General features: G+C 39.4%; 1 protein-coding gene across 3 annotated transcripts; it reads right to left on the bottom strand.

Annotated features, from left to right (window-relative positions):
* Positions 1–609: 609 nt before the first annotated feature.
* Positions 610–23,984, bottom strand: LOC131255440 (chaperone protein dnaJ 16). Of its 3 annotated transcripts, none has more exons than XM_058256157.1 (12): positions 23,517–23,984; positions 7,259–7,382; positions 6,979–7,061; positions 6,752–6,863; positions 6,579–6,683; positions 4,131–4,181; positions 2,071–2,160; positions 1,855–1,963; positions 1,604–1,752; positions 1,456–1,509; positions 1,118–1,350; positions 610–1,043 (listed from the first exon to the last, which is right to left on the bottom strand). In XM_058256157.1, exons 1-11 carry the CDS (start codon positions 23,678–23,680, stop codon positions 1,123–1,125), a joined length of 1,269 nt encoding a protein of 422 aa, XP_058112140.1. In that variant the 5' UTR covers positions 23,681–23,984; the 3' UTR covers positions 610–1,043; positions 1,118–1,122. The 3 variants fall into 3 exon arrangements, with proteins under 3 accessions (XP_058112140.1, XP_058112138.1, XP_058112139.1); XM_058256155.1 differs by having other exon boundaries at positions 610–1,023; positions 23,517–23,982; XM_058256156.1 differs by having other exon boundaries at positions 610–918; positions 23,517–23,982.
* Positions 23,985–25,898: the final 1,914 nt, after the last annotated feature.

Raw genomic sequence — 25,898 nt, 5'->3', positions numbered from 1 at the left:
CTTTCTTGCTGCCATGCCAACCTTTCAAAACTGAAATCAAGCACACAGACATTGGAAGTGTCTTCTGTTGGCAACAGCTTGTAAGGGCTCCTTTTCCAGCTGTATTCCAGGCAACAGTTGGCCATTTGAAGACAGTTTGGGGGAAAACAAAAGAATGAAACTAATCAAAATCCACCAAATCAGAAGATTTTTCCAAAATCCCAACCAATGATTAAAAGTAGAAAAATGAGGAAACTAAAACTAACAAGGGTTTGGTTAAGGAGGCATTACAGGCATGGCCCATCTTTCAGTGATCTGACTTGTTCATCCGTGCGCTTCATTGTAAACAGGCCATTCCCCAAATATTTTCACCACTGGATGATCTTAACTGGAAACACTGTTCAGCCTAGAGTCCACCTTCAACAGGAAAATTTTCTGTCAGCCATGAAGCCTGAAAAGGAAGATCTAATTAGAGATGGGTCCCACCAGATAAACAGCCTGAATCACAGAAAGGTGGGCCCACCTTGTATGTTTGACAGCAGAGCAAGAAATGCCTTCTTTTTCAGTTTACAATTATTTGTACCCTCCTACTCTAGTAGCGTTCATGAATCAGGAGACAGCAAAAGGACATGACAAGAACAGTGAAAAAGGAAAGTTGATTGAGCTTGACAGATTAAATTAAGACACTACAAAGAGGAGGGAAAAACACAACAGGGCAATTGGAAAGAAATAACAACAGGAAAGAATTTAATTGTAGTAGTCAGCTGTTGTCCTTTACACGCTCACTAGCAACGAAATTTTTTACCGGAACCATCATCCCTCCCTCATTCTCTGGTTGAACCATTTGTTCATAGAGCTGTGGGCCCAAGGAGAGAACCAAATGCCAACCAAGAGTTGTAACTATGGACTTCACATGCTTCGCTTGTGCATTTACAACCCCTGCAACATACATACAAACAGGTACAGATACAAAAGATGCAATCATCAACCATAGGCAGGCTGCCATTTCAGAATTCCCCGTGATCTTTCAAAGGAAATTAGACCCTACAAAAACAAACGCAAACCTTCAAGAAGAATGGGCATGAAGCAAACAGAAAGGGTGTGATGATTGTAGGCATTTTGCCAAGAAATCCCTTACCATATTCAGCAGGGCTTCTTCTTGTCCACCTTCAAATGAATGTTGTACCATTTCTTCTTCTTTGGCCGATCCCTCATCGCTGGCTTCTTCTCCTTCTCTCTACCTTGGCGATCTTCGTCCCCTCTGGACTCCTTGGATGCTCTGATCTTGCTATTGCTAGAACTTCGTTTCAGAGGTGGAACCATCGAGTATGAGGCATGAATCATGTCCCTTTGCTTAAGAAGCTCATCAATCTATATTAAACAAAAACAAAAAACAAAAAAGCAAAGAAAACAAACAAATTTAGATTTCACAGAATCCCTCCAACAACAGCCTAATGAACGAGGGATAGAACTCACAGCCTGCACTTCTTGTGCATATCTACTGGTCATCTCCGTGAACTGCGCCAAGACCTGTCAAACAATATGTAATAAATAAACCCACGAAAATTTCCGGAAGACTCAAGAGGGTCATAAAATTACAAACTTGTGAGCAAGAATGACAAACCTCCCTGTACTCCGTTTCAAACGTGGAGAGTTCCGCCCTTTTGGTTAGAATCTGTGCTTCCACAGCCCGAAGCTTTTCCTTTTCTTCTGGGAAGGGTGCAGCACATAGAGCTTCTATTATGTAGTTTGCACTTTTGAAAAAATTGTCACCTGAAAAGCAATCCCAGAAATTAACAAATGGTGGAATTTTGGAAATCATGCTTATCTTAAGAGGCATGCATAATAATTGGACACAAGCAGGCACAGACAGACCATAAACAGCAAATACATGGGTGCCTGCTTTTAGCTCAGTTATTTCACACTGCTGAAATCCATCCAGTTTCTTGAAAAAGGCAGCATCTGGATCCTTTGCAGCCGCCATCTGTATGCACCAAAGTTAGAAAACAGAGAGGGATATGGTGAATAATGATGTATTGAGAAGATACAAGAGTTATAAATGAAGTACTAAAAATTGGCTGCTAGCTTTACCGAATTGAGTGTGTGATCCAATCGGTAGACAGGGAAACAGAGAAAATACATCCCAGCAGACGTAACTTTTCCTGTTTTGGCACTGTCCTCCTGCACCAGAAAATGAGACTAACCAATATGCACACAACTTTGTAACATTCATCTTCATATGCATGAAGAATGCTGACATAAAAGTATTCTATAAAAGCTAACACAAATACAGTGGGGGAGAGGAGCCAGTCCACTCAGGTGTATGGAAATTTCATCCACCCAACTTCTATAAAACACATGTGGTGCGTGTGTATGATGATCCAAGCTGTTCATTCATCAGCACTAATGGATCATAGACAAAAAATCACAGTATAGGACAACCATAAACGTTTAAGAGTGCTCTAGGAAGCATCACCAAGCAACCATTCCTCACGAATCGGGGTGGAGATCTCTAAAGGTAAAATACATTATAGGTTCAGGTTTTGAAAGTACTTGCAGAACAAAACTTCTGGGACATCCCAAAACCTAAGTATGGCACTCATGCTTGAGAAGCAAATCATTAACAAAGAGAGGAGCTCAAACATGGAATTGCCCTACAAATTGGCAATAGCAATCGAGTCAAAGTCTGGTCCGGCTCTTGGGTACCTTATCTGCCCACTCTCCGATGATACTAGAGCTAGCTAATAGGAACAACTTGGGCACTACTATGGACTCTCTCCGTATTCCTCACCCCTAGAGATGGGACATGCAGAAATCGGAGGACATCCTTCCAAACTGAGTTGTCAAACAAAATGAGACCATCCCACTTCCCAAACAGCCATTCCACTTGAAATTCACAAACCATCGGGACGTTATTTTTAAGTTTAGAACCAAACATAATCCAGGAGAGTGCTCCAACGTGTATACCTAATGACTCTTGGACCCAAATCTGGCAATAGCCAATCCCTCAGAAGATTTGACTTTTCCTATGGAACTCATGAATTCCTCACCAGCAATGAACTGGCCCAGAAGGGGCATTCAACTTCCACTGGAATGCCCTCTACGACATGCCTACAGCAGGGTATATGCCTGTCAACTCTTCATGCAATGCCCATTTGCAAGGCAGGTGTGAGCCCTTGTGGCATCTGACTGCCACATATTAGATCCACCTTCATTGACTTGCTAGCCTGGTCAAAACGGTTCAGGCGAAGCAGACAGGTTTAATTCATATGGAAAGCAGCTAGCATGTACACAGTGGAAATTTGGAAGAGTAGGAAAATGCAGATCTTTGAGCAACAGATGCGTGAGATTTGAATTGTATGGACTCGGGCCAGAATCCAAAAGATGCCTTTGGAAATTGCGGCAACCCAAAAAAGACTATAACTTGTCCAAGCAGAACCTGCTAGACCAGTGGCAGTGGATCAAATTTTTATTTTTATTTTCAAAGGTGACAGTAGAGTTATGTTGGACAAGTTCAGCATGTCATAACTTGGGTAAGAGGTACCCCCCAACACGAAGTGGGTAAATACTAATGAGTCCACAAAAGGAAACCCAGGAAAAAGAGGCACTGAAGGCATTTCCCAGTGTCACAAGGGTGGATTTATTATGGCATTTCATGATTCCATTCCAAAATATACAAGTCAATATGACAAAGCTCATGCAATTTTTGCTGTATTACAAACAGCAAACAGGATGCATATTTGCCACCTTCTCTTCGAAGGCGATTCAATTAACACGAATTGGCACCAAAGTAGTTTAGGTCGACTGGTGTACAGAATCCTCGTATGCAGATCCAAGGAACTTTTGACCTTCATCCCTTGATGGAAGTTCTCACATGTATATAGGGAAGGTAACAGGCTGCAGGCAAATGGACCAAACATTTACCCTGACAGGTGTGCCAAATGGCTCAATGTCCTCCCTTCAGTTTCTGCTAGATGTGCTTTCTTTGGATGTATCTACTAAAGTAGCAGCTCGCCCAGCCAGCAGCTTGAGCCTTTTAATAAACTTCGTATTCAAAAAATAATAATAATAAATAAATAAAAAGAGCATACATGTCATATATGTATTTGAAGTGGTATTTCCATAAAGACTCCCTGAAAAATGAAACAAACCTGAAGGGCAAGGCTTAGTCCACCACTCTCTTCCTGCTCAAAGTACAACAACTGTGCAGAGATAAAGGTTCATCAGCAACAAACTTACGTGTGTAGCAATTGCAAAATATATCAAGACTCATGGTTGAAATGAAGCATTCTCAAAAGAAGCATGTAAGCAATACTGTAAATGATCTTAATATAAGGTTAATTTTTGTTGCTGTGTATCCCAGGTAAGGGTGAGAGAATGGGTGCTAGTACAACTCAGGTAAAGCTTCCTAGACATGCTAACCTCTGAAAGGAGGGTATGTGGTATTGCTACTTACTTTTCTTTCTTGCTTGCTTTCTTTCCTTCTTGTTTTGGCAGATAATTTACTAAATAGGCTATAAATCTTAAACATGAAAAATTAAAAAATAAAAATAAAAAAGAAGATTTTAATAGTTAAACTGGATATTGTTATAGATTTGCATAATAGTTAATTCCATCATAAGTCAAAACATTATAATGAGCAATTAAGAAATAAAATAACATTATTCAATTCAACTATCAAATTTTAAATTATCTTATGCTTTTGAGCAGCTGCGGAGTAGACTCTAGGCCTTGGAAATACCAAAACCCAACCCATTTGGGACATAATTACAACGCCAGCTTGAATTGTGTGGATAACATAGGTCTGATAAATCTAAAGAATTGAATCTTCTTTTCTTACTGGAGCATTAAGCCTGCACCACTTCATAACTCCTTGGAGCACTTGCGAATATTGGAACATCTAAAGTACGAACAAGAATTCAGGGAAAAACATGGAGACTCACTGAGGAATACGCTCAGGAGAAGCAAGGGGTCATGAGTTGAATTGCATAATCAGATCCCAGACAGCACATTTATGCAGTGAGGCGTCTGGCAAAAAAGGTAGGACACTAGAATCTCAATTCTCAAACTTCTAGTATATCACTGTCATTAGGTAAAGGAGTCTGGTCATGTGAGGTTTACAAACTCTCTTGGTCCCTAAAGTTTTAAAAGTTCTAATGGTACCTCAAGGTTCAGCGTCATTACAGAGTGTATATATTGTATCTAGAGAAGTCTGAAGAACCAAGCAAGTGAATAAGAACCAGACTTAGCAACAATTAAAAAACTTCAACTATATCGATGCTATCGGCCTATATATCTCATGATATATCTTGTATCACACCTGTGCGATACGAAACGCACAAGTAGTGTGATATATCCCACATGTTCGATCCAATGAGCATTTTCAAATTTCGATCCTTTTTTTTTCTGTAAATTATGTTAAATCAGTGTCAAATTGTTACAAATCCATGATTTTTCATGTATATTTTGCATGAAAAATCATGAATTGGGAGCTTCAATTTTGAGATTTGGAGGAGATGGGCTGAGTTGCGGAAAATTGAAAAAAAAAATAAAAATCAAAACTTCCCAATTTCTCGCAAGTCGGTTCCAATCTATGTCCAAACATAAAATCAAATATGTATGTAACATTTTTTATTTTATTTTATTTTATTTTATTTTTTTACACACGCACACACCCCCACACACTCACACTAGTGGAATTTCACCACCTATGGGTACTCAAACCCTTGACCCGGTGTTGAAACTCCTGAGAGTCTACCACCAGAGCAAAAGTAAGGACCCAATATGTATGTAACCTGATCTAGTGATTCTTCTTTTGTTTTTTAATGCATTGCTTGTGTTTCTACACGTCTTCTTACATTTATAAATTATATAAATAGACTTTGAATATACTTGCATCAATTCAATTAGACAACGCATAGATTAGGACCCCATACAAAGAAAACCTATTATGTGCACTACTTGTTTTTTTTTTTTTTTTTTTTTTTTGTGATTTTTAATTTTTAAGCGTGTATTGATGTCTTTTTTAATAATCACTAAAGTTTCATTAAAAAATTTGACCAATTTCCCAATGTTTCCACATGTTTCCAACAACAGCGATACAATACGCGATACAACCGATATATCCCAAGCGATAACCGATACGTATCCGTATCCCAAGGGTGTGATATGGAACTTGATACCAATATTTCGAACACTGCACCTCCCCTCAAGGTGGAAATGACAAGTGGAAAAGCAAACCAGACAAAATGATGAAAAAGAGAGGTGAGGACCTAGTGTACCAGTTGCAGATGCAAGACAGAGACACATACGCCTCATAATATGCATGCATCCACATCCATACATTAAGTCATATGCCTCTTTCATGATATAGTGTAGGACACAAGCATTTTAAATTTATAGAAAAGACTTAGGACCGTCATTCATCTTGCGAACTATCAGTAAATTTTTGTTTATAGTCGAAAACTAAGTCATTTAAGCTTCATTTATCACATAGGGAATTATCACATAGGGAAACATTAAGCAGGCCAGAACACCAAATAGAAGTAATTGCCGCACAGTAAGTATGGAGACTCAAATCCTTTACAGTTTGCACAAACCTTGAATTTGCTCTTGTCAGGCGATAGTACTCGACACACAAGCCCTGCATGTGCTTCCTCTTCTGTTATTGTCACAGAATAGAAGTGGGCACATTGTTTCTCCACCTGTAAAAATGAGAAAGCTTCAATCCATCCATCCACTAGATTTCTTTTTTAAATACTTAATAATATACCTTTTTGAAACAAGGTTGACCCAACTGAAGAGGACGGACAGTTACTGTCCCATTCAGAGCTTCCTCCAAGATAGTTGCAGACACAGTTGTCTTAATTGGCACGCCAAGTTTGCTATTGGGTAATATAAAACATGACAGAAATGAGAGCAGCATTGAACATAGAAAGGCACATAGGGTTCATGAAGTTCTACAACTAAAACTCAGAAATTTACTGAAACTTGACTTACCTAAAAAGAGCAGCAAACATGGTGTTCACAGCTCCTAGACTTGAAAGATCTAGCTCTAATTCTTGGCTTTCTGATTCAATAGCCTGCACCAAAGCCAATTACATCATGATTTAACCCCAAAGCCTTGGAACTCAATGTATAATCACAATCAGTAAATCTGTCAATAGCATTGGGAGTTTCTGAAGAACCTGCAAATCGTTAACAATATAGGATAAATAGATCCCTCTTGCAAATGTTAAACAAGCTCTCTTAAATTATACACCGGCCTAAGTATATTTACCTCAAAACCAGCTGTGTCATATTGACGTCGTTTATCTGGATCTGAGAGAATATTGTAGGAAAATGTAACCTCCTTAAATGTGTCAGCTGCTTTAGGATCATTTGCATTCTTGTCAGGATGGTACCTGTCAAATAAGTGGCAAAAGCATCACAGAACAATCTATCCACCACTAAAGAGTAACAGAGCAAACAAAACCTAGAGCAGCATAAGTGCAGAGCATATACGATTTCTGCAGAGCTTTAAGCAAAAATACAATTACAGATGTTTATAACGAACATATGCCCTCAGTCTTCCAGATGCAGAATCAGTTAGCCACTTGTCCATTGCAATTTTGCCTCCAGCATGTGGGGACAATTAATGGACCTTTTCGATCTACAGTGGGTAATACCTGATTCAATTGAAAATGTAACTGATATAGAAATGGGGTATTCAAGAGAAAAGAAAGATCTCATGATGCCTTTCTTTGCTATCCAGATGGTGGTCCATATGGAGAGAGGAACAATAGAACCTTCAACAACAAATCTGAGGGTGCAGATGCAATTTTCCAGATGGCAAAAGGGAGGGTGATTATGTGTGCCTCCCATTTCAAAAGATGTAAATGGGAAGACATTTTAAGTATTTTGAAGATCTTTGTATTTTCATTCCTGTGGATGAAGTAGGATGATTCCTCATCATCTCGCCACTGCCTTTTTGTATCTACTTTTGTTTATTGCTAATAGAATTTTATTGACATTCAAAAAATACAATGAATATAACAGTGCTCAAGCTGGGAGAGTCATTATAACTGATTTTGACTTAATCAAATGCACTTTAGGCTATTTCATCCATTACAAAGTATAGTGGCAACAATCCTTTTAACACAGTCCCACATTCTGGACTCTGAAACTGACTATCACACTTTGCAAACAAGAATAAAACATCTAAAAGCCAAAGACAGTCACTGGAAAAGTTCCCAGCCTGTCACATGTATTAAAAAAAAGAGGAGTAACAAGGAAAATCTTCTGGCAAATAATATTACAATCAACCTCAATATGCTTTATCCTTACGAACCAAATAAGAGGAGAAGCAACCAAAAACAACACCATACACTAGGATAGGATCTAAAGATGTCTCCATCAATGAGTCATCACACATAATGACCTTCTCGCGATGGTTATACTTCACCTTGGCAGGGACACAGAGGCAATGGAAGAAGACAATGCACAAACAAATGCTAAACAAGGGCAGTTGGAATGTGAGCAAAGAAGTTGTAGATAATCTGAACCATGATAACATACTAAAAGGTGATGGTGACGGTGATAATGCAACAGCAGGCAGCTTGGCAGGCATGCGGCTCACGATCCAAAGACTGTTATTGGGTGATAGTGATGATGGTGAAGATGACAATGTCGGGCATCAGGATCAAGGTCTGGGCTATAAATCTAGAACCTATTAGTATGATTATGATCATATCAATAATGATTATCACAAGATTGGAGATGGAGTTTTTGGTAGTCATTAGATGATAGTAACCAAATCTCATGCATTAATATACTCTATGGAATAACATGAATCCATGATAAAAGTTAACAGCACAAGAGTGCACATTTCTCCTTTGAAGAGGGGTTGATTGATTTGTGGGGTATTATATTGTGACATGCCACAAGGCACTAATTACAACTCACAGGAAAATCCTTCATTTAAAGAGAATGGACAAACAAAAAAAAAAAAAAACCACGTGCAATCATGAATCGTCAAGTTTGATTCTCAAAAAGATCCAATCAATGTGGGAAGCAGGAAAAGAAGACGATTGCATCAATTTGTTGTTGCATATTGTCCAAAGATATTATTAAAGGATTACCGATACGGACATGGATACAAGAATGAGAAAGGGCAAACAAACAAAAAAAAAAAAAACCACATGCAATCATGAATATGACGGATCGTCAAGTTTGATTCTCAAAAAGATCCAATCAATGTGGGAAACAGGAAAAGAAGACAATTGCATCAATTTGTTGTTGCATATTGTCCAAAGACATTACAGGATTACTGATACAGACATGGATACAAGAATGAGAAAGGACAAAAAAAAAAAAAAAACCCACGTGCAATCATGAATATGACGAATCGTCAAGTTTGATTCTCAAAAAGATCCAATCCATGTGTGAAGCAGGAAAAGAAGACGATTGCATCAATTTGTTGTTGCATATTGTCCAAAGACATTATTACAGGATTACTGATACAGACATGGATACAAGAATGAGGATACCACCTCTCCATTTCTGAAAATTCAGGAAAATGAGATGGGTATCCAATTGTTAACCTGCTATTTTTATGATTCCATAGTTATCTATATGAACCAATAAGAAAAAGGAGAAGCGGTACAGCACTACCAACAAACCAGAAACATCAAAGACCAAATATGCTCTTTTTATGATTTCATACTTGTCTATATGAACCATAAAGAAAAAGGAGATTTGGCACAGCACTACCAACAAACCAGAAATATCACAGACCAAACATGGCCATAACATGCTTGTTAACATGCTTGTGTGTGTAGGGATTTTTACTGCCAAAATCCTGAGGAATCCATATTTTACCAAATAATACCTACATGATTAGAAATTACATGGAGGTACTTTTTGAGGGATGAGATTACAAAAAAGTGGCCTCATTTTATTCTTTAGGTAGTGAAACTCAAGACTTGTGGGGCCCACGTTGTATGCATATAACACCCAACCTGTTAAATGAATGCACCACACCATGGTGATAACACGAAAAAAACATCGGGTCCATCAGATCATCAGATGGGCTACAAACTTGAATTGGGCTATTTCGAAGTGTACATATTTTTTTATGGATTGGCCTACCTTACAGGTGGATCCGCCGTATCTTTAGTTCGTCTAATAATAATGTTTGTGTACATCTATTGTATGGGTTGGATGTGAGACACCTACCACGTGGGTGTATTCCTATGCCAATCTGTCTGCCTCTTAATTACTAGAATGAGCCACATGGGTTTGAGACACCAAAATGGGTGAGAATAAATCCAATGCTTGTTCTATGATGTTAGCAATGCCCCAAGGGCAACAACCAGATTTGATCCACCCAATTGCATTACTCCAGATCCCTTCAATGATTAGAAGATACAGATTATGAATTTATGATTATCAACAAACCTGACCACTTGAAGAAGAGTGGCCGTGTTGGCATAATTTGAGTCTCTAATTCCCAGATGGGCTCAAAAATTGCAGCACTACAACTCCTCAATTATCCCTGGCTATGCATCCGACCCCAGCTGGCCCCAGCTTTCTCGTGGAACTCCCTCCAAATTGAGTTTCAACCATCCATTTGGAGGGCTTCGCCACAATAGATTGGCTCCCCTGACCCCACCCACATCTGATTGATTCAGCCCAGTTCAACCAAAACAGATAACAAAGGATCCATCTGATTATTAACCTACACCATCTGAGGAGAGACCTGAAAATTTTCCAGAATACAGCCGCCACTGTACTGACTTTCCCTCTGAAAATTAATTTCTTTTTCTTCTTCTTTTTCTTTTCTTTCTTTTTTTTTTTTTTTATATAATTAAAAATTTATTAGGGAAGCAAAAAAAATAAAAGGCATCAAAAAGGCAAACATGAAAAAGATGCAAGAACCACAACAGACCCCCATAGGTTAGGAAACCAAATCCCTAAATCAGCAATAAGATCTTTATGACAATGATACCTAAGGACTCACTGTTGTTTCTAAAGCATCTAATATTCCTTTCCAGCCAAATAGACCACAAAACCGCATGGCAAGCTGCCAGCTCAGCCTGTCTTTGGACTGGGGGCCCCCTTCATGCCACAAAAGAAAAAGCTCCTCCATCGACTTTGGCATAATCCATGGCACATTGAAGGCCGTCAGAATGTCATCCCAAACTCCCTTCACAAAAGAATAGTGGATGAATATATGCTCCACCGATTCCTCATTCTTTATACAAAGGAGACAAACATTTGGAAGCACCAGCACCCTTTTATGTAAGTTATCAATAGACATAGGATCCGGTTTCTGCTAGTGAGCCAAGTAAATGCAGCTAGGGCTCCATAAAGCCAAATAAGCCTGTATGAATGCACTTGACTTCAGAACTAGGGCAGAGAATACTTTGAGGAAGGAGAAAAATGAAAATCCTCCTGACCAATCTCTCAACCAGATCAACTCATCATTAACCAATGGATTGGGGCAAATGCCTTCCAAGAGAGCGAGAAGCCCCACCAACTTGACTTCAATATCAGATAGTGATGCACGACACATGCATGTGGCTAAATGGTGAAGTGAGATCAATCAACAAATTAACTTAAATAATCAAAATCATCAAATATCTAAGAATCCAACATGAAAATATGAATAATATAGGCCACAATTAACAAACTATACCATGCATGATCATTGAATACTAGAAACTAGGATCTAATGGATATGAGAACACCCAAATAGCATAGGAATAAGCTTATTTCAAAAGGAATGAACTATTACTACCAAGGGTTTGCTCAATTAGAATGCAGGCTAACCCAAGGTTCAAGGAATTGGGAGAAAAAGTGAAATTAGGTTTAGATGGTTCAATTGGCTAAAAGGGATTTTAGGACTTGGGTATTACTTGATGGGAATTAGGGATTTGATGTGGGGTAAGAGAGAATCCAAAAGGGAAAAGGACTGGACTGTACCGCCGAATGGTCACATGTGTGAGTCTTGGCTAGGATTTTGGGGTACTCAATGGTTGGGTTCGGTTGGGGTTGAAGTTGGATGATGAAAAGTAGAAGAAAAAGATTATTTGTATGGGAATGGAAGAAGAAACGTGAAGTTTTTGAGAAAATACCTTTTTTCGAATAGAAATGAAGGGAGAAGGAAGATGATAGATGGGAAGCCTCGCACCTCTGTTGAATGGGGAATGAAATCATACCACACCCAAGCTCCAAATCACATGGAGTATTCTTCAAATCACATTAAGAAGAAAATGCATAAAGTTCTTTTTTCAAAATAAAGGCATTAGAAAAATCACATCCAACAGTCCGATCGATGCGTGCACTCAATCCAACGGTCCATACTCCTCAAGAATGCAGCCCACATGCATCTTCCTAGTGTAGAGTTTTTGAAGATGCATCAAATGCATGTGGGATCTTCAAAACAATCCACTTGGCCCACTTGGGCCCACCTAGTGACAGAATGGTAACAGAGAAAATTTCCTGATAAAAGAATGTAACACCCGTATTTTTTTCTAAATAAAATTTAAATCTAAATTTTGAGTGGGAAAAAGATCTACTGATCCCATCATCCTTCCTCTTATCTCTCTTTATTCAAAACTTTCATCGTATCTCGTAGTCTTACAACCAGTGTTTTAAATAGCAGTAGTGTGATGCGTAACGCTCAGCCCTATATAGTACTTCTATTTTTTAATTTAAAAATAGGACAAATATAATAAATAGTGAAAAAAAAAAGGAATATATATATATATATATATATATATGCCTAAAAGATGATTCATTTTATCAATTATAAGCATGTTAAAAAAAGTTATTAGATATCACTTATCAAAAGCCAATTCACATATATAAGCCAAATCAAATAATTATCACATCAACAACTTTCTAAGCAAACCACTTTAATTAATAATGTCTAATTGAAATCACAAGTCACAATTATGAAAAGAAATAAAAATCCCATAGGTTAAAAGTATCAAGTACAATACAAGTGTCACATTCCTCAACATTAGAAACAAAGAAAACGTGAAAAAATAATAAAAAACTAAAATAGTAAAAAATACATTATAGCTTACGCTACGGACGCTACGCGCTACGACCCCTGTAGCGTACGCTATTTGGGACACTATGTAGCGTTACGGCCACGCTACGGGCGCTATTTGAAACACTGCTCACAACGAACCCTCTCTCTTTAAAAGGGAATGTAAGAGAGCGAGAGTCCTATCAAAACTCAAAGAACCAAAGAAAAACTCATAGAAAAAAAATGAAAGGGAAAGTGGGAAGAAGGTTTTTTGGAATTCATCTATTCAGGTTAGCGTAAAGTTTTTTTTTTCTTTATTTTCTTTATACGGTAGTTAATTTGGCATTGATCTACACATTGGATGGATTGGATCAATCAAACATCCATTGTATAGGTCTAATTCATTCATGTGGAAAGGTACACTGATGCGCATGCTTTAGGGCTGATGTGCAAAAGGTGAGATTTTTCTTTAATGGACAGCAATCGATATGATCTGTACAGTTCATGGGTGTTCTAAGACCCAATTATGTAATATTTTTAAGAATAAGACCAATTCAACACCTCAATGGACCGTACCAATCATAAATCTACCAATATTCTTCCTTAATCTAACGAAATTGAATTAATACCGAAAGAATAATTCTGTGTAAGCTACAACTTGGCACAGAGAATTATATGACATAATCTGAAATATATAATTAAATCTTCACCATTCATTAGATTCTTAAATATAAAATAAATTAAAATCCTAAATTTCAAACCGATCGGACCATTAGATGGGCCACATCGATCTGAAGGAATGGTATATAATGAACCATATGTTAATTCATTATGTGGAATTGTAAGATTAAAAATAATTCTTATTTATATAATTTTAGAATATCCTAATTCAAATCAAACCATTGGTTCACGGAATCATCTTTACCGCATCAAGGTGAGTGATCCCGATATGTTTCCCATCCATCAACTTAAAATAGATCGATTGTTTGATATGTTGTATACTTACCTTGATATAGTTGTCATGTAGTCTTAGTTGATTTGGATGAACGTGTGATTTCTGTATTAATATAAATATAATAATAATGATATGATTTAATTAATATGTTTAGAGCTATACACGAGCAGTAAAAGCTCGGTAACTCGCTCGACTCGGCTCGAAAAAGCTCGGCTCGAAGCTGAGTTCGAACCGAGTCGAGCTGATTTTTGGAGATCGAAATGAGTTCGAGCCGAGCATGAGCTTGACCCAGCTCGACTCGGCTTGACTCGAATACTACTTGAACTCGGCTCGACTCGGACTCAACTCAGTACAAGTGGCGTGCGCACGAGCATGGAGATCATAGTCTGGCAGAGTATGAAATAACTCCCCGTCTCCCCATCCAGAAAATCCAATCCTGTGAAGGGGGAAAAACAAAAACCCACCATTTTTTAGAAAGCGATGGTCGTCTGTCTCTCTCATCCCTTCCCCTCCTCTCTTTCCTTCCTTGCCCGAAGAAGATCCCTTCAAATCTGCAAATTTCTCTCCAAAATCCAATCCCGAGGTCGATCGAAACTGAAAAGGTATGCATCTCTCTACTGCAAGCTCTCGATTCGGGAATGTTATTAGGGTTTCTTGCATTTGTGGTAATCTAGGGTTTTTGAGGTCCAAAAAAGAGCTTCTGGTAGTGTAAAATCTACTACTTTTTAAACTTATGGTGTCTACTTCGTTGCTTTTGATGAATTTATATAGCTTTTTTCCTGCAATCAGCTAGAATTACTACACGAAATCTGCTCGAAACAGCAGCTCAAAGGCCGGGCTGAGCCGAGCCAAGCACGAGCTAGGACTCGAGCAGTCCGAGTCAAGCATGAGCTGGGCAATACTCGGCTCAGCTCGACTCGTGTACACCTCTAAATATGTTAGTGTAATCAATTATCGAAGTTACTGTATTAATACAACTTATATGTTGAATTATTAACTAGACATGAATTGAATGATATACTAATATTATTGGATAGTATAGGGCTATGTTGATTCAAATGTGATAATAGAAATGATCTATACAATACATGATTCACGATTACTTAATATGCTTGTACATCTATCAATTGCATGCACAACACGTGTTGAATTCTTGAGGGACCTCCATGGATGGTATACCTAGTAGAATCGTTACTAGAAGCGCATTATACCAGTGGAAACCTACTCAAGGAGTAGATGCGGGCCTTGCCTATTGTTGAGGGTCGAATATTGCATATTAGACCCCAAGTATTACCTGATTTTACGAACATGATATTGTTTAACGGCTTATTTTAATCGTGTTTGTATTGTAAGGTGTATTTAGGAGCCTGGACTGAAAAAGGGTACTAAAAGCGTGGATTTGACGCTCTGAAGTCATCAAGGTAAGGGATGGACCCCAGAGGATTGAGATTGAAGAATTTACACGCCAGAGATCCGAGAAAATCACGCCACTCACATTAAACGGGTCCGAAAATTGTCCAGAATGCGAGATCACAGGGTTCCCACCATCCGTTCGGCTCGAAACTTTATATATGGCCTAAGGACCATAAATTAACCGTACATGTCAAATTTCAGCCATTGGATCTTTGTGGAAGTGGCCTAACGAACAGATCAGCCCCTAAAATCCTAATTTGGGGCTCGCCTGATATCTGGATATGCTTCAAATTCGGTCTCAACCCCTTAAACAAGGTGACAGAACGGATGGACGGAACATATTTCACATATACATCACAATGGGACCCACACACGCGATGCGTGTGCGAGAGTTTATATGGCTGGACAAGTACCGGATCAATGTTCTTAGTCAAAGGGTCTTTGACCCGTGCCTTCTTTAAAATCACAAAACCTCCAGCGTCTTTAAAACGGAAGGTTGTTTTTGGCTAGTGGGGCCCAACCATCATCCATTATGATGATCAAACCCATCCATTGTGTCTCTGGGGGAGGGAAGACCCTCGCCTAGGTGGCCTTTTGGCCCCATACACGTGTATGAACGTGGATCATCAAAAAACGCAAGATGTACGGCGGAAGCAAAACATCAGTGGACCGCTCCAAAACTCAACCAAAATTACTCCTTCCTGACTGAAATTTCACCAGGAATCCTATGAGCGGGGTGGATTTTCCAAAAAAATCACTATGGGGCCCACCAAACACGTCAGCACGTCTGCGTAAGCCCTACGCGCGTCCGGGAAATCCAGAAATTCGGGGGAGTTGTGGGCCACGATCATCGATCTTTTCGAAGATCTGGACTGTCCAAGTGGAGCCCAGGACAGCCATAACCCCATCCACGAAGCCAGATTCCAACAACAGGTAGCAGAGCCATCCCGAAAATCCACCAAACGCAAGCTCTTTTTGCGTTTTGAGCTGCGTAAAACAGGGAGCGCGTAACTCCTTACGCAGCCGACCTTCTCCACCGACTTCCTGCCTCACATCCGACCGACTCTCCTCCTCCTACTGCCTATAAAGAGAAGATATAAGAGAGAAGAGGGGGATCCAATCTTTGGAACATGGAGCAACCATGGAGTCATTCGGTGCACGTGGAAGAGAAGAAAGAAAGAGAGAGAGAGAGAGAGAGAGAAAGATCAATGGCCGGCTGGGAGTTTGTTTCTCCTCCCTCTTGTTTTTTTATTTTTTCTTCCTAAGTGCTTTTGTGAGACTTTTAGCCCCACCATGTCTATGATGGGCTAAGCCTCTTAGCTAGGGCTAAGAGGTGAAGCTTGTAACATGATTGGGATGATTGCTTTTCTTTGATTCATGTTTATTGAACTCTTTTGGATTCTAGTTTGACTATAACGGTATGCTTTTAGTTTTTAATGGTTTGTTGTGACTTAAATTACAATGGATCTGCGATAGCTTTAAGTATGTTCTTTCCATTATTGAGATTGTGAAATTAGTAAGACCTATTGTTCACCATTGTCTCATGGGCATGGTAGGGTGACGGAATCCTTCCTAACCTTCACAATTCTCTTATGATTGGCTGTGAGATTAGTAAATTGTTGTTGTTTGCCATCATTTCCTGGGCATGGTTAGGTGACGGAATCACTTCCAAATCTTCACCAATCTTATCTGTTGATGATTAGATTCATGAGAAGTTCAGAGATCTGACAAATCTCTTCTTACCAACTGGATAAGATAGGACTCTGATTCCAGTTGTGTCCTTGAATTATGCAAGGTAGCTTCCCAATTGCTACAAGTGGATCCTTGGCACCCTAGTTTCCACCTTTATTTTTATTAGTTTTTAATTGATCTATTCACAATTATTCCCTTCCTTTTACCTGATTTAGATTTCATCTTAGTATAGTTCTAGTTCTACTTAGTTTCAGATTACATACAGGTTTCAGTCCCTTGGGATTCGACCTTGGTCTCACCGAGTTTATTACTACATTACAACCCTATACTTAGGGAGTGAACACCTATGCCTACCAAATGGTAGAAGCCTGTCAAGGGACAGATGCGCGTTGATGGGTTTTCAACTCAAGCAAGTGGACGGATTCCCACTTGATGCATTCATGCATAGATAATATTTGCATTTTCTTTCTAAAATTATATTGTGTAGGATTATTGGTATTCTATTATAATTTGAAGTGAATAACAATGTCGAGAATTCTTACTAGGCCTAGCCAGCTTACCCTGTATTGATATAAAAACCGTACAGAAGTGACTGAGGGTGAGCCAGTGGCTCAAGAGCAGGAGTACATGGTCGAGCCGGAAAAGGACTTAAGGGACACATGGCCCTACTTGATAGAGGAAGAATTGTTGCCTTAGATTGATCATGATTATCACTTTAATTATATTTGATGTTCTTAGATTGCTAATCATTTCTTTCAAGTTGTTGAACAAAATTTATTTCATTTCATAAGACCCCGAATGGGAGGGTCCTTAATTATGTTCACAACTGATTATTAGAATGGATGGTCAATTTCTTATTTATGAGATATTGCTGAATATGAATGGAACTTAGATCTATAGTAGAACCACTAGCTAGGCGAATTTTTGTAAGCATATCTAATAGTTTAAGTACACTTAGTGTACTTGTCATGATGTGGATCCTGGGTCCAAAGTATACGCCAAGTACCCGAAATCTAGGTCGTGACACATCAAATGCATGTGGGATCTTCAAAACAACCCACTCGGCCCACTCGGGCCCACGTAGTGGTCATTCATCCAAAGGAAAATTGGTGATAATCTCCTCCTCTGGTAGACCCTGAATGGTGCTCTGATGTCCTCATCAGATAGATTACAAAAACAGGGGGAAGCCACACTCCACCATTATCCTGGACCGAGAAACACCTAGTGATTGAGATGTTTTGAATCAAGCACAGCTTTGCACTACGAGGGAAACCAAATGTGAGTGGATTCCCCTAACTAAATATCTTCTCGAAATCGCACCCTTTCGTTGTTTCCAACTAAAAAGCAGACCTTAAAGAACACTTTACCCATCATGCATCGATTTATAGCAAAAAGAGGCTGTGTAGATCAAGGATTCCTTAATCCACCACCCCAAATTGGTAACTCCCTACCTGCCAGCAGTGACCAGTCTCCACAGACTTTCCTTCTCCACTTTAAATCTCCACACCCATTTTCCCAATGGAGTAGAGATGACCTCCTCAAGTCTTCTAATTCCCACCGTTCCCTCCTTGAGAGGCCTACAAACCTCCCCCAATTCAAAACATGGAACTTCCCTTTCTCAAATCCACCTCACTAGAGAAAATCCATCGACCTGGGACAAAATAAGGACGTATACTAAAGAGGGAGGTTTGAAAAAGCATATTTGATCAAAGTAAATTCTCGTACCTAGAAATAGAATTCTTTCTAGGGCGACAACTTCCTCTCCATTCTTTCAATAACCGTATCCAAAGCTGTTTGGCAGGTTTTTCGATACAAAGAGGGAGTCCTAGATACGAGGACGAGAAGGAACTTGCTCAACAACCAAATAACCCAGCTAGCAAATTGACTTGCCCCCACCTCCAAATGGACTGGATACAACCTTAAAGCACCGAATGATTTTTCACAAGTGTCCACCTTGGACTCCACTGCCTCACAAAAAATGAGTAAATTGTCTGCAAATTGAAGGTGAGAGATAGGGCTAGCTATGTTGGCAACCTTGAAACCCTCAAAAAGACTCACCGACTGCCCTTTGTTGAGCATTCTACTTAAGGCCTTAGAAACAACTACAAATGGAAAAGGAGGAAGAGGATCCCCTAACGAAGACCTCTGGATGCTTTGAAGACCCATTTTAAGGATAGGAAAACTGACCATGGAGATGCACAAATGCATCCACATCCTCCATTTGACCCCAAACCTTAACCTACCTAACATATAATCCAACAAGTCCCAGTCAACATGATCATAAGCCTTCTAAAGTTCTAGTTTACAAACAATCCCTTTCATATCGTCCCTATGACAAGAATCGATACATTCATGAGTGATCAACGCACTATCAATGATTTTCCTATCAGAGACAAATGCATTTTGATAGAGGGATATAACCTTTAACAAGACAGACTTGAACCTCTGGGCTAAGATTTTTGCAATGATGTGACAAAGACTATTAATGAGACTTTTGGGAGGGAAATCTTTAAGATAGGGAGTATAACCTTTAGGCTAAGATTTTTGCAATGATGTTATAAAGACTACTGATGAGACTTCCGGGAGGGAAATCTTTAAGACAGGTTGTTCCCTCAACCTTAAGAATGAGTGGTGAACGAACTACACATTTCTCTCGACGGACGGCCGCACTTGAAGAGCTCCAAAACAAAATTCAGCATATCATCCATAAGAATTTCTCAGAAAACTTGAAAAAAAAATGCCATTGGAAGCCCATCCGACCCCGGCACCTTGTCTCTCCTGAGAGCCATGACTGCATCCTTAACCTATCTTTCTGAGGTAGGCATCTCAAGAACCTTTGCTTCACTGGACAGCATGCTATCGAGATCCAAATTATCTAAACTTGTCCAATCCCAATCATCCTTAGAAAGGGGCCTCAAATAAAAACTAATGATGGCTAAGAAGATTTGATCCTAATCATTGATGCATCTGCCATCGACCGAAAGAAATGTTCTTCTATTACACTTAGCGCAAGCACTAGTAATACCATGAAAGTACTTCGTATTTATATCCCCTTCTTCAAGCCAAAAAGCCTAAAAAGTCATCATTTGATCTTTTCCTCGTGCAGGCGTCTACTATAAGCTAAGTAGCCTCTTTCCTTTCCACCAGCTCAAGTCTTAGACCCCATTCCTCTTTGACATCAAGCACCTAGATACCCTTGAGGATGCTACCTAGGTCATAGTCCCTTTGATCATACACCTACTTCCTCCAATCCTTTATCTTGCCTTTGCAGGATTTAAGCTTATGAAACAATCTGAAGCCTGCAAAACCCTGAACATGCAACGAATTCCACCAATTGAATACCAAATTTGAGAATCCTTCCACTTCTAGCCAAGCTAATTTGAAATGGAAAGGCTTTGGCCCCCAAATTGTCATCATCCACTTCAAGGATAATTGAGCAATGATAAAAGATGGGTTTGGGAAGACCTCTTAGGACCAGTAGAGGAAACCCATCCACCCAAGAAGGCGACACCAGGAACCTATCAAGCTTGGACATAGCTAACTTCACTTGGCCATTGGACCAACTAAACTTCACCCCTCCCATCGGCAAATCGACAAGCTCATGCTTCTAAATCCAATCGTTGAATCCCCTCACATTGTTAGAGATACATTGCCCTTTACATTTTTCATGTGCGAAGCAGACCATGTTAAAGTCCCCTCTCACACACCATGGGAGATACCATCTTTCCCAGGCATTAGGCAGCTCCTCCTAAAACAAGGGTTGAAGAGACGACTAGTTCGGCCTGTAGACCCTAGAGATGACCCAACGAAAAGACAACATGACATCTTTGACAACAACAGAGACCAAGAACCTCCAACACTAGCTATCTTCCCTAACCCATATTGAGTGATTCTATAGGACCAACACACCTCGAGCCGACCCCACAACAACCAAGGCTTGCCAATGCCACTTGAGCGCCTTGCACCCCAAAATAACCTCAACCATACCTTGATTAACCTACTAAAGTTTAGCATCCTGGATAACGACCACCTCAACTTTGGACTTCCTACAAACCTCCCCAACTTAGAGAATCTTCTGATGTCTCCTAAGACCCCTAACGTTCCAACTGATGATCTTCAATGGGGAACAATCCTAACCCCTCTACACTTTCTAACCCTCCTAAGGATAGCCTCCCCATCATTACCCTCGGAAACCCCAAGACCAACTAATTTTCTACAGATCTTAGACGATCTATGAGATTTGCGATGGACTAGGACACAAGACCTCTTTCCTCAACCATATGGAAAAGAGCGCCATAATCTTCATCGCAATCCCCAAAAACTACCCCAATGAGCCTCCCAACATGACCTATTGCTTCCGTAATCCATCTTTTACCCCTGACCAAAGCAACTAAACCCCCCACATCCTTAGGAAGAACAGACAAGGCTGGAAGAAGCCTTGTAAACAAATGCAACTCTTCAACGTAGGCGACAGCTTGCAAAGGAGCAACATCTAAGGCCTCTTCTTCTCAATCCCCAAAAGCACATTGAGGAAGACCATCATCGATACCTCCAGGGCCTGAGGGTTCATAAACCACCACTAGAGAGTGGGACCCAACCTCAAGGGAACTAACAAGTGGAGCTCCCCGACACCTAAAACCCCAAAACTACTTATCACACATACAAAGAAGCTTTTTAGACTTCATATTGACAGTATATACAGGACCCCTTTTATGGTGACCTTATCCTTTAAAATCCAAAAGGCTTTAATCAAGCCCTTTCACTTTTTTTAAGGGAGAAAAAAAAAAACAGTGCTCCTAAAAATTCTAAAAATCTAATCGGCCAGGGGTTTCTAAGGCCTTCTATTAATCACAAGATATGTGTGGAACCCTTTTTGGAAATAAATTCCTTAACCCATATGTTAGAGAACTTTTTTATCCTCTTATAATTGCTTATCTTTCACACTTATATGTCTATTTTTTGGGAGGTAACTTAATTTTATTAAATGACGAGCAAGACATCAGAAGAGGATGGATGAAATCACCACCCCTTAAACATCAAGTTTGTGTCCCTTAAAACTATCAAAAACTCTATAGGGCATCTTTCAAACACACTATGAGGCAGTGACACTTCCAACCACTTTCAACTTTTCCTAAAGAAAGACCTCCCAAGACAAACTTGCTAAATTGCAGAACATTCCGTCATTGGATTCCTCCAATATACCACATGCCTGCAAGCAAGGAGGGTGCCATAATATCTTTCATTTTGGGGAGAGGGCAACCCTCATACCAACTAATTAAATAACAATTTTGTAGTGTGACTCGCCCAAAGGACCGAAATCAGTATGACTCGCCCTACATCGGTCCATATCAATCCGTTCCAGTTGGTTTCAGTCCCATCTCAGTCTAGTGACTTGGACCTAAAACAGTGCAACTTGTACGATACCGAGTCATATCGAACTAATTTTTTGAACCATGCTCATACAACTTCTAGAGAAACAATGCAATTGGCCAAGGCATGACCCATTTGACGTTAAAACAATCAAAAGAACCTGTCCGTAACAGATAACACATACAATGCATGGAGAAATGGTCCCCCAACTCCACATCCCACCAACACAATGTGTACCTTGAGAATAATCATTTTTGGACTTCTCAAATGGTCAATAAGCATTCTGTTTTTCCCCACCAACCTACCAAAAGCAGTCACCCATTAAGGACCCCAAAAAGACCATGTGAGCACGACTCATAATAGGCAAGTAAAAATTCCCAAAGAAAGTATCAACCAAATGTTTTGGGGTTCAATGACCCACTTCTCTCCAAAATAAGCTCATGCTCGAATCATCCCCCTGGTTGGAAGGAATTGGGTCCCTTGAAATTTTTTGAACTTTGGAGTTGGGAAGAATATCCAATGGCCTTAATGCCCCTTGTTTTACTTCAACTCTTCAACCATTGTCGTCAAGACATAGCTTCTACAATTCCCATAAACAGCACGCCAACTATGGTACATGGATGTCATCGTAGATTTACAAACCATCTTGGGTCCACTTTATTGTGTTTTCTACGACCACTCTCAAAACTATTTTTCACGAATAGATGGGCATTAGGAAGTTGGGAAAGTTGTCCTACAATGTCATTCGAAAAAAACCAAAATGATGGGTTATCAAGTAAACCCAATTTTCTTCCTCTTTTTTCTCTTTTTCTTTTGCTTTTATTGGCATTTCACGCACAGAGAGAGGGGAAAAAAAAAAAAACAATGCTCCATAATCTCTGAATCAAAACGTAACTAAAACTTACGAATTTAAACAAACAAAATCCCCAATTTCTGGAGGAAAAAATCCAAACTCTTTCCGAGACGTTACAGCTCTCAATTTTTATTTTTTATTTATGCAGGCACGAAAAGAGAGAGAGAGAGAGAGAGAGAGAGAGAGAGAGAGAGAGAGAGAGAGAGAGAGGGAATTCTAAAGGCCAAGATGCCTACTTGAGAGCCATTTTGCGGTAAGCGGTCTTGATTTCCTGATCGGAAGCGTATTTGGACACGCCCAGGACCTCATACGGATCCCTTCTCTGCTGCTTGGTCGGCGTTTCAGAGGCATCGTCGCTCATCTTCTCGGATCGCGAAGATGAGAATCCCGGCGCAGGCATTTTTGTCGTTCCGGAGAGAAAGACAGATTCAATAAAACAAAAAACAAAACCCTAGAAATGTCAGCTACCTTGCTATTGCAGAAGGAATGATGCAAGCATCCATGGATATAGGAGAAGAATCCATATCGTGAGATATTATTTGCCAAAAAAATTGAAAAAAAATAAAAATAAAAATAAAAAATCAGATGGAAAGACAATTAGAGGAAAGGATTTATAAAAGCCAACGAAGCAAGAGCTGGAGCTTTGGAAGAGTTCTGGAAGAGACACAGAAGGCAAGAAAGGAACAACAACAACAACCGAAAAATTGGAGAACTTTTTTTTGTTTTTTTTGAACTAACCACACGCGTGTGCAATAAATGCTCATGTACACGCGACATATGCCAATATGGCACATAAGAGCGAGATCCAATCCATTAGTTAAGTGGGTCCCACTTTCTATGTTTCCCTAAAAAGAAAAAGAAGACAATAAATACTGTCCACTCAACGTGTGAGAATGGGTTAGAAAACTTCAGTCATGTTTTCCAAAGTTGTAAAATCTTTTTTTCAAACTGTTGACCGCCTGATCAGTAATGAACATGATTTGTGAAATAGGACATTATTATACTGGGACTATCTGATGGATGGTTTGGATTTCGAACTTTTCCAGCCCTTGCCAACACGTGTACCATGCACATATGCTTTCTTTCACACCCGTGCGGGACGCCACGTACTGGGCCCTAGGCAACGTAGAGTTCCAGGAAATCGGATTGCCTACTGAGTTACTCAGCACGCTCTTACCGTACTGAGTAAACTCATTTGGGCCCACCTTGAATGTACGTTGTCTATCCAAGCCGTCCATCCGTTTTTCCATCTAATTTAAGGCGTTGAACCTAAAATTGAAGCATATCCAAATATCAAATGGATCATACCACAGGTATCAGTGGGGATAATGATTTCCACCGTTCAAACCTTTTTAGGCCTCACAGTGATGTTTATTTGTCATTCAACCTGTTCATAAGATCATATGGACACTGATGAAGGGAAAAAATAAATATAAGTTTGATCCAAAACTTCCGTGGTCCCTAAAAAATTTTCTACAGGAAATATTCAATTCAACTTTCTACTATGTTGTGGTACATTTGAACACTGCCTATTTGAACACTGCCTATGCTCCAATTTTGGGCTGGTGCCTTAAAATTATCTTCTAAAATGGATGGGCAAGGTGGATAAAATACATAAATCATGATAACCTAGTAGAGTTTGCTCTGTACGCCAACCGTAGTGAGTTACTGGCTACCCAATCCGCCGGTGCTCAAAAGCTATGTGAGGCCGTAGAGATTTGTCGGACAAATCCACTCAGTACATAATTTTGTAAGATCATAATAAGATAGAATTCTAACATCAGGTAACTCATATGTACACACCATATGAAGTAGTTACAATGGAAATGTCCACCGTTGAAATTTTCCTAGAGCCGGCCAAGACATTCATATGCCATTTGAACCGTTTATAGGGTTATTACCACTTAGATAATTGTAGGGACAAATATCATCCTCAGGGAAAACCTCCATGGATCCCACAAAGCTTCCAAGTGTAGGCATTCAATCCTTGTTTTTTGCGTGGCATCGCTCTCTTGGGATTTGGATATGCATGATGTTCGGAATCGTAACTTACTTTGGTCTTACTAAATTACTTAAGAGTATGGTAAGTTGCATCCCTACTACCACAATGCAAAGCTTGATCTTTTGCTGATAACTTACCACAACTTGTGTACAAATTTCATCTCTTCCTGCCAACATGCTAACTATTTAGATAATCAGTACCATGAACGACTAGACCTACCATGTAGATCACCTTTCTTGAAAATCAAGCTGATCAAATCTCTACATGGGCCATTGAGTTAAATTGTTGATTATTTATTTGCCTATATATTAAGTTAAATTGTTGATTATTTATATATTCTAAGATTGCGACCTAACCAATGAGAGAAATGGAACGATTTTTGTTTTGTTTTGTTTTATTTCATATCAGGGCCTACATTTTAATGGTATAGATTTCCTACAAAAGTGGCAAGATGTTGGGAAAGCTTATACATTACCACAAGTTGAGGTTGTCATAACCTGAAATTCAGCACCTGAGTTGAGCAAATCTCGATTTCACGTCCCATGACATAACTAAAATGTAATTAAGGCATGAACCACAAACCATAATTTAGTACATCAACCACACAATATCATTA

Source organism: Magnolia sinica, chromosome 9, assembly GCF_029962835.1.
Source record: "Magnolia sinica isolate HGM2019 chromosome 9, MsV1, whole genome shotgun sequence".
Taxonomy (NCBI): domain Eukaryota; kingdom Viridiplantae; phylum Streptophyta; class Magnoliopsida; order Magnoliales; family Magnoliaceae; genus Magnolia; species Magnolia sinica.
The sequence above is the reverse complement of the archived record's forward strand: the minus strand, read 5'-3'. Positions and strand labels throughout refer to the sequence as shown.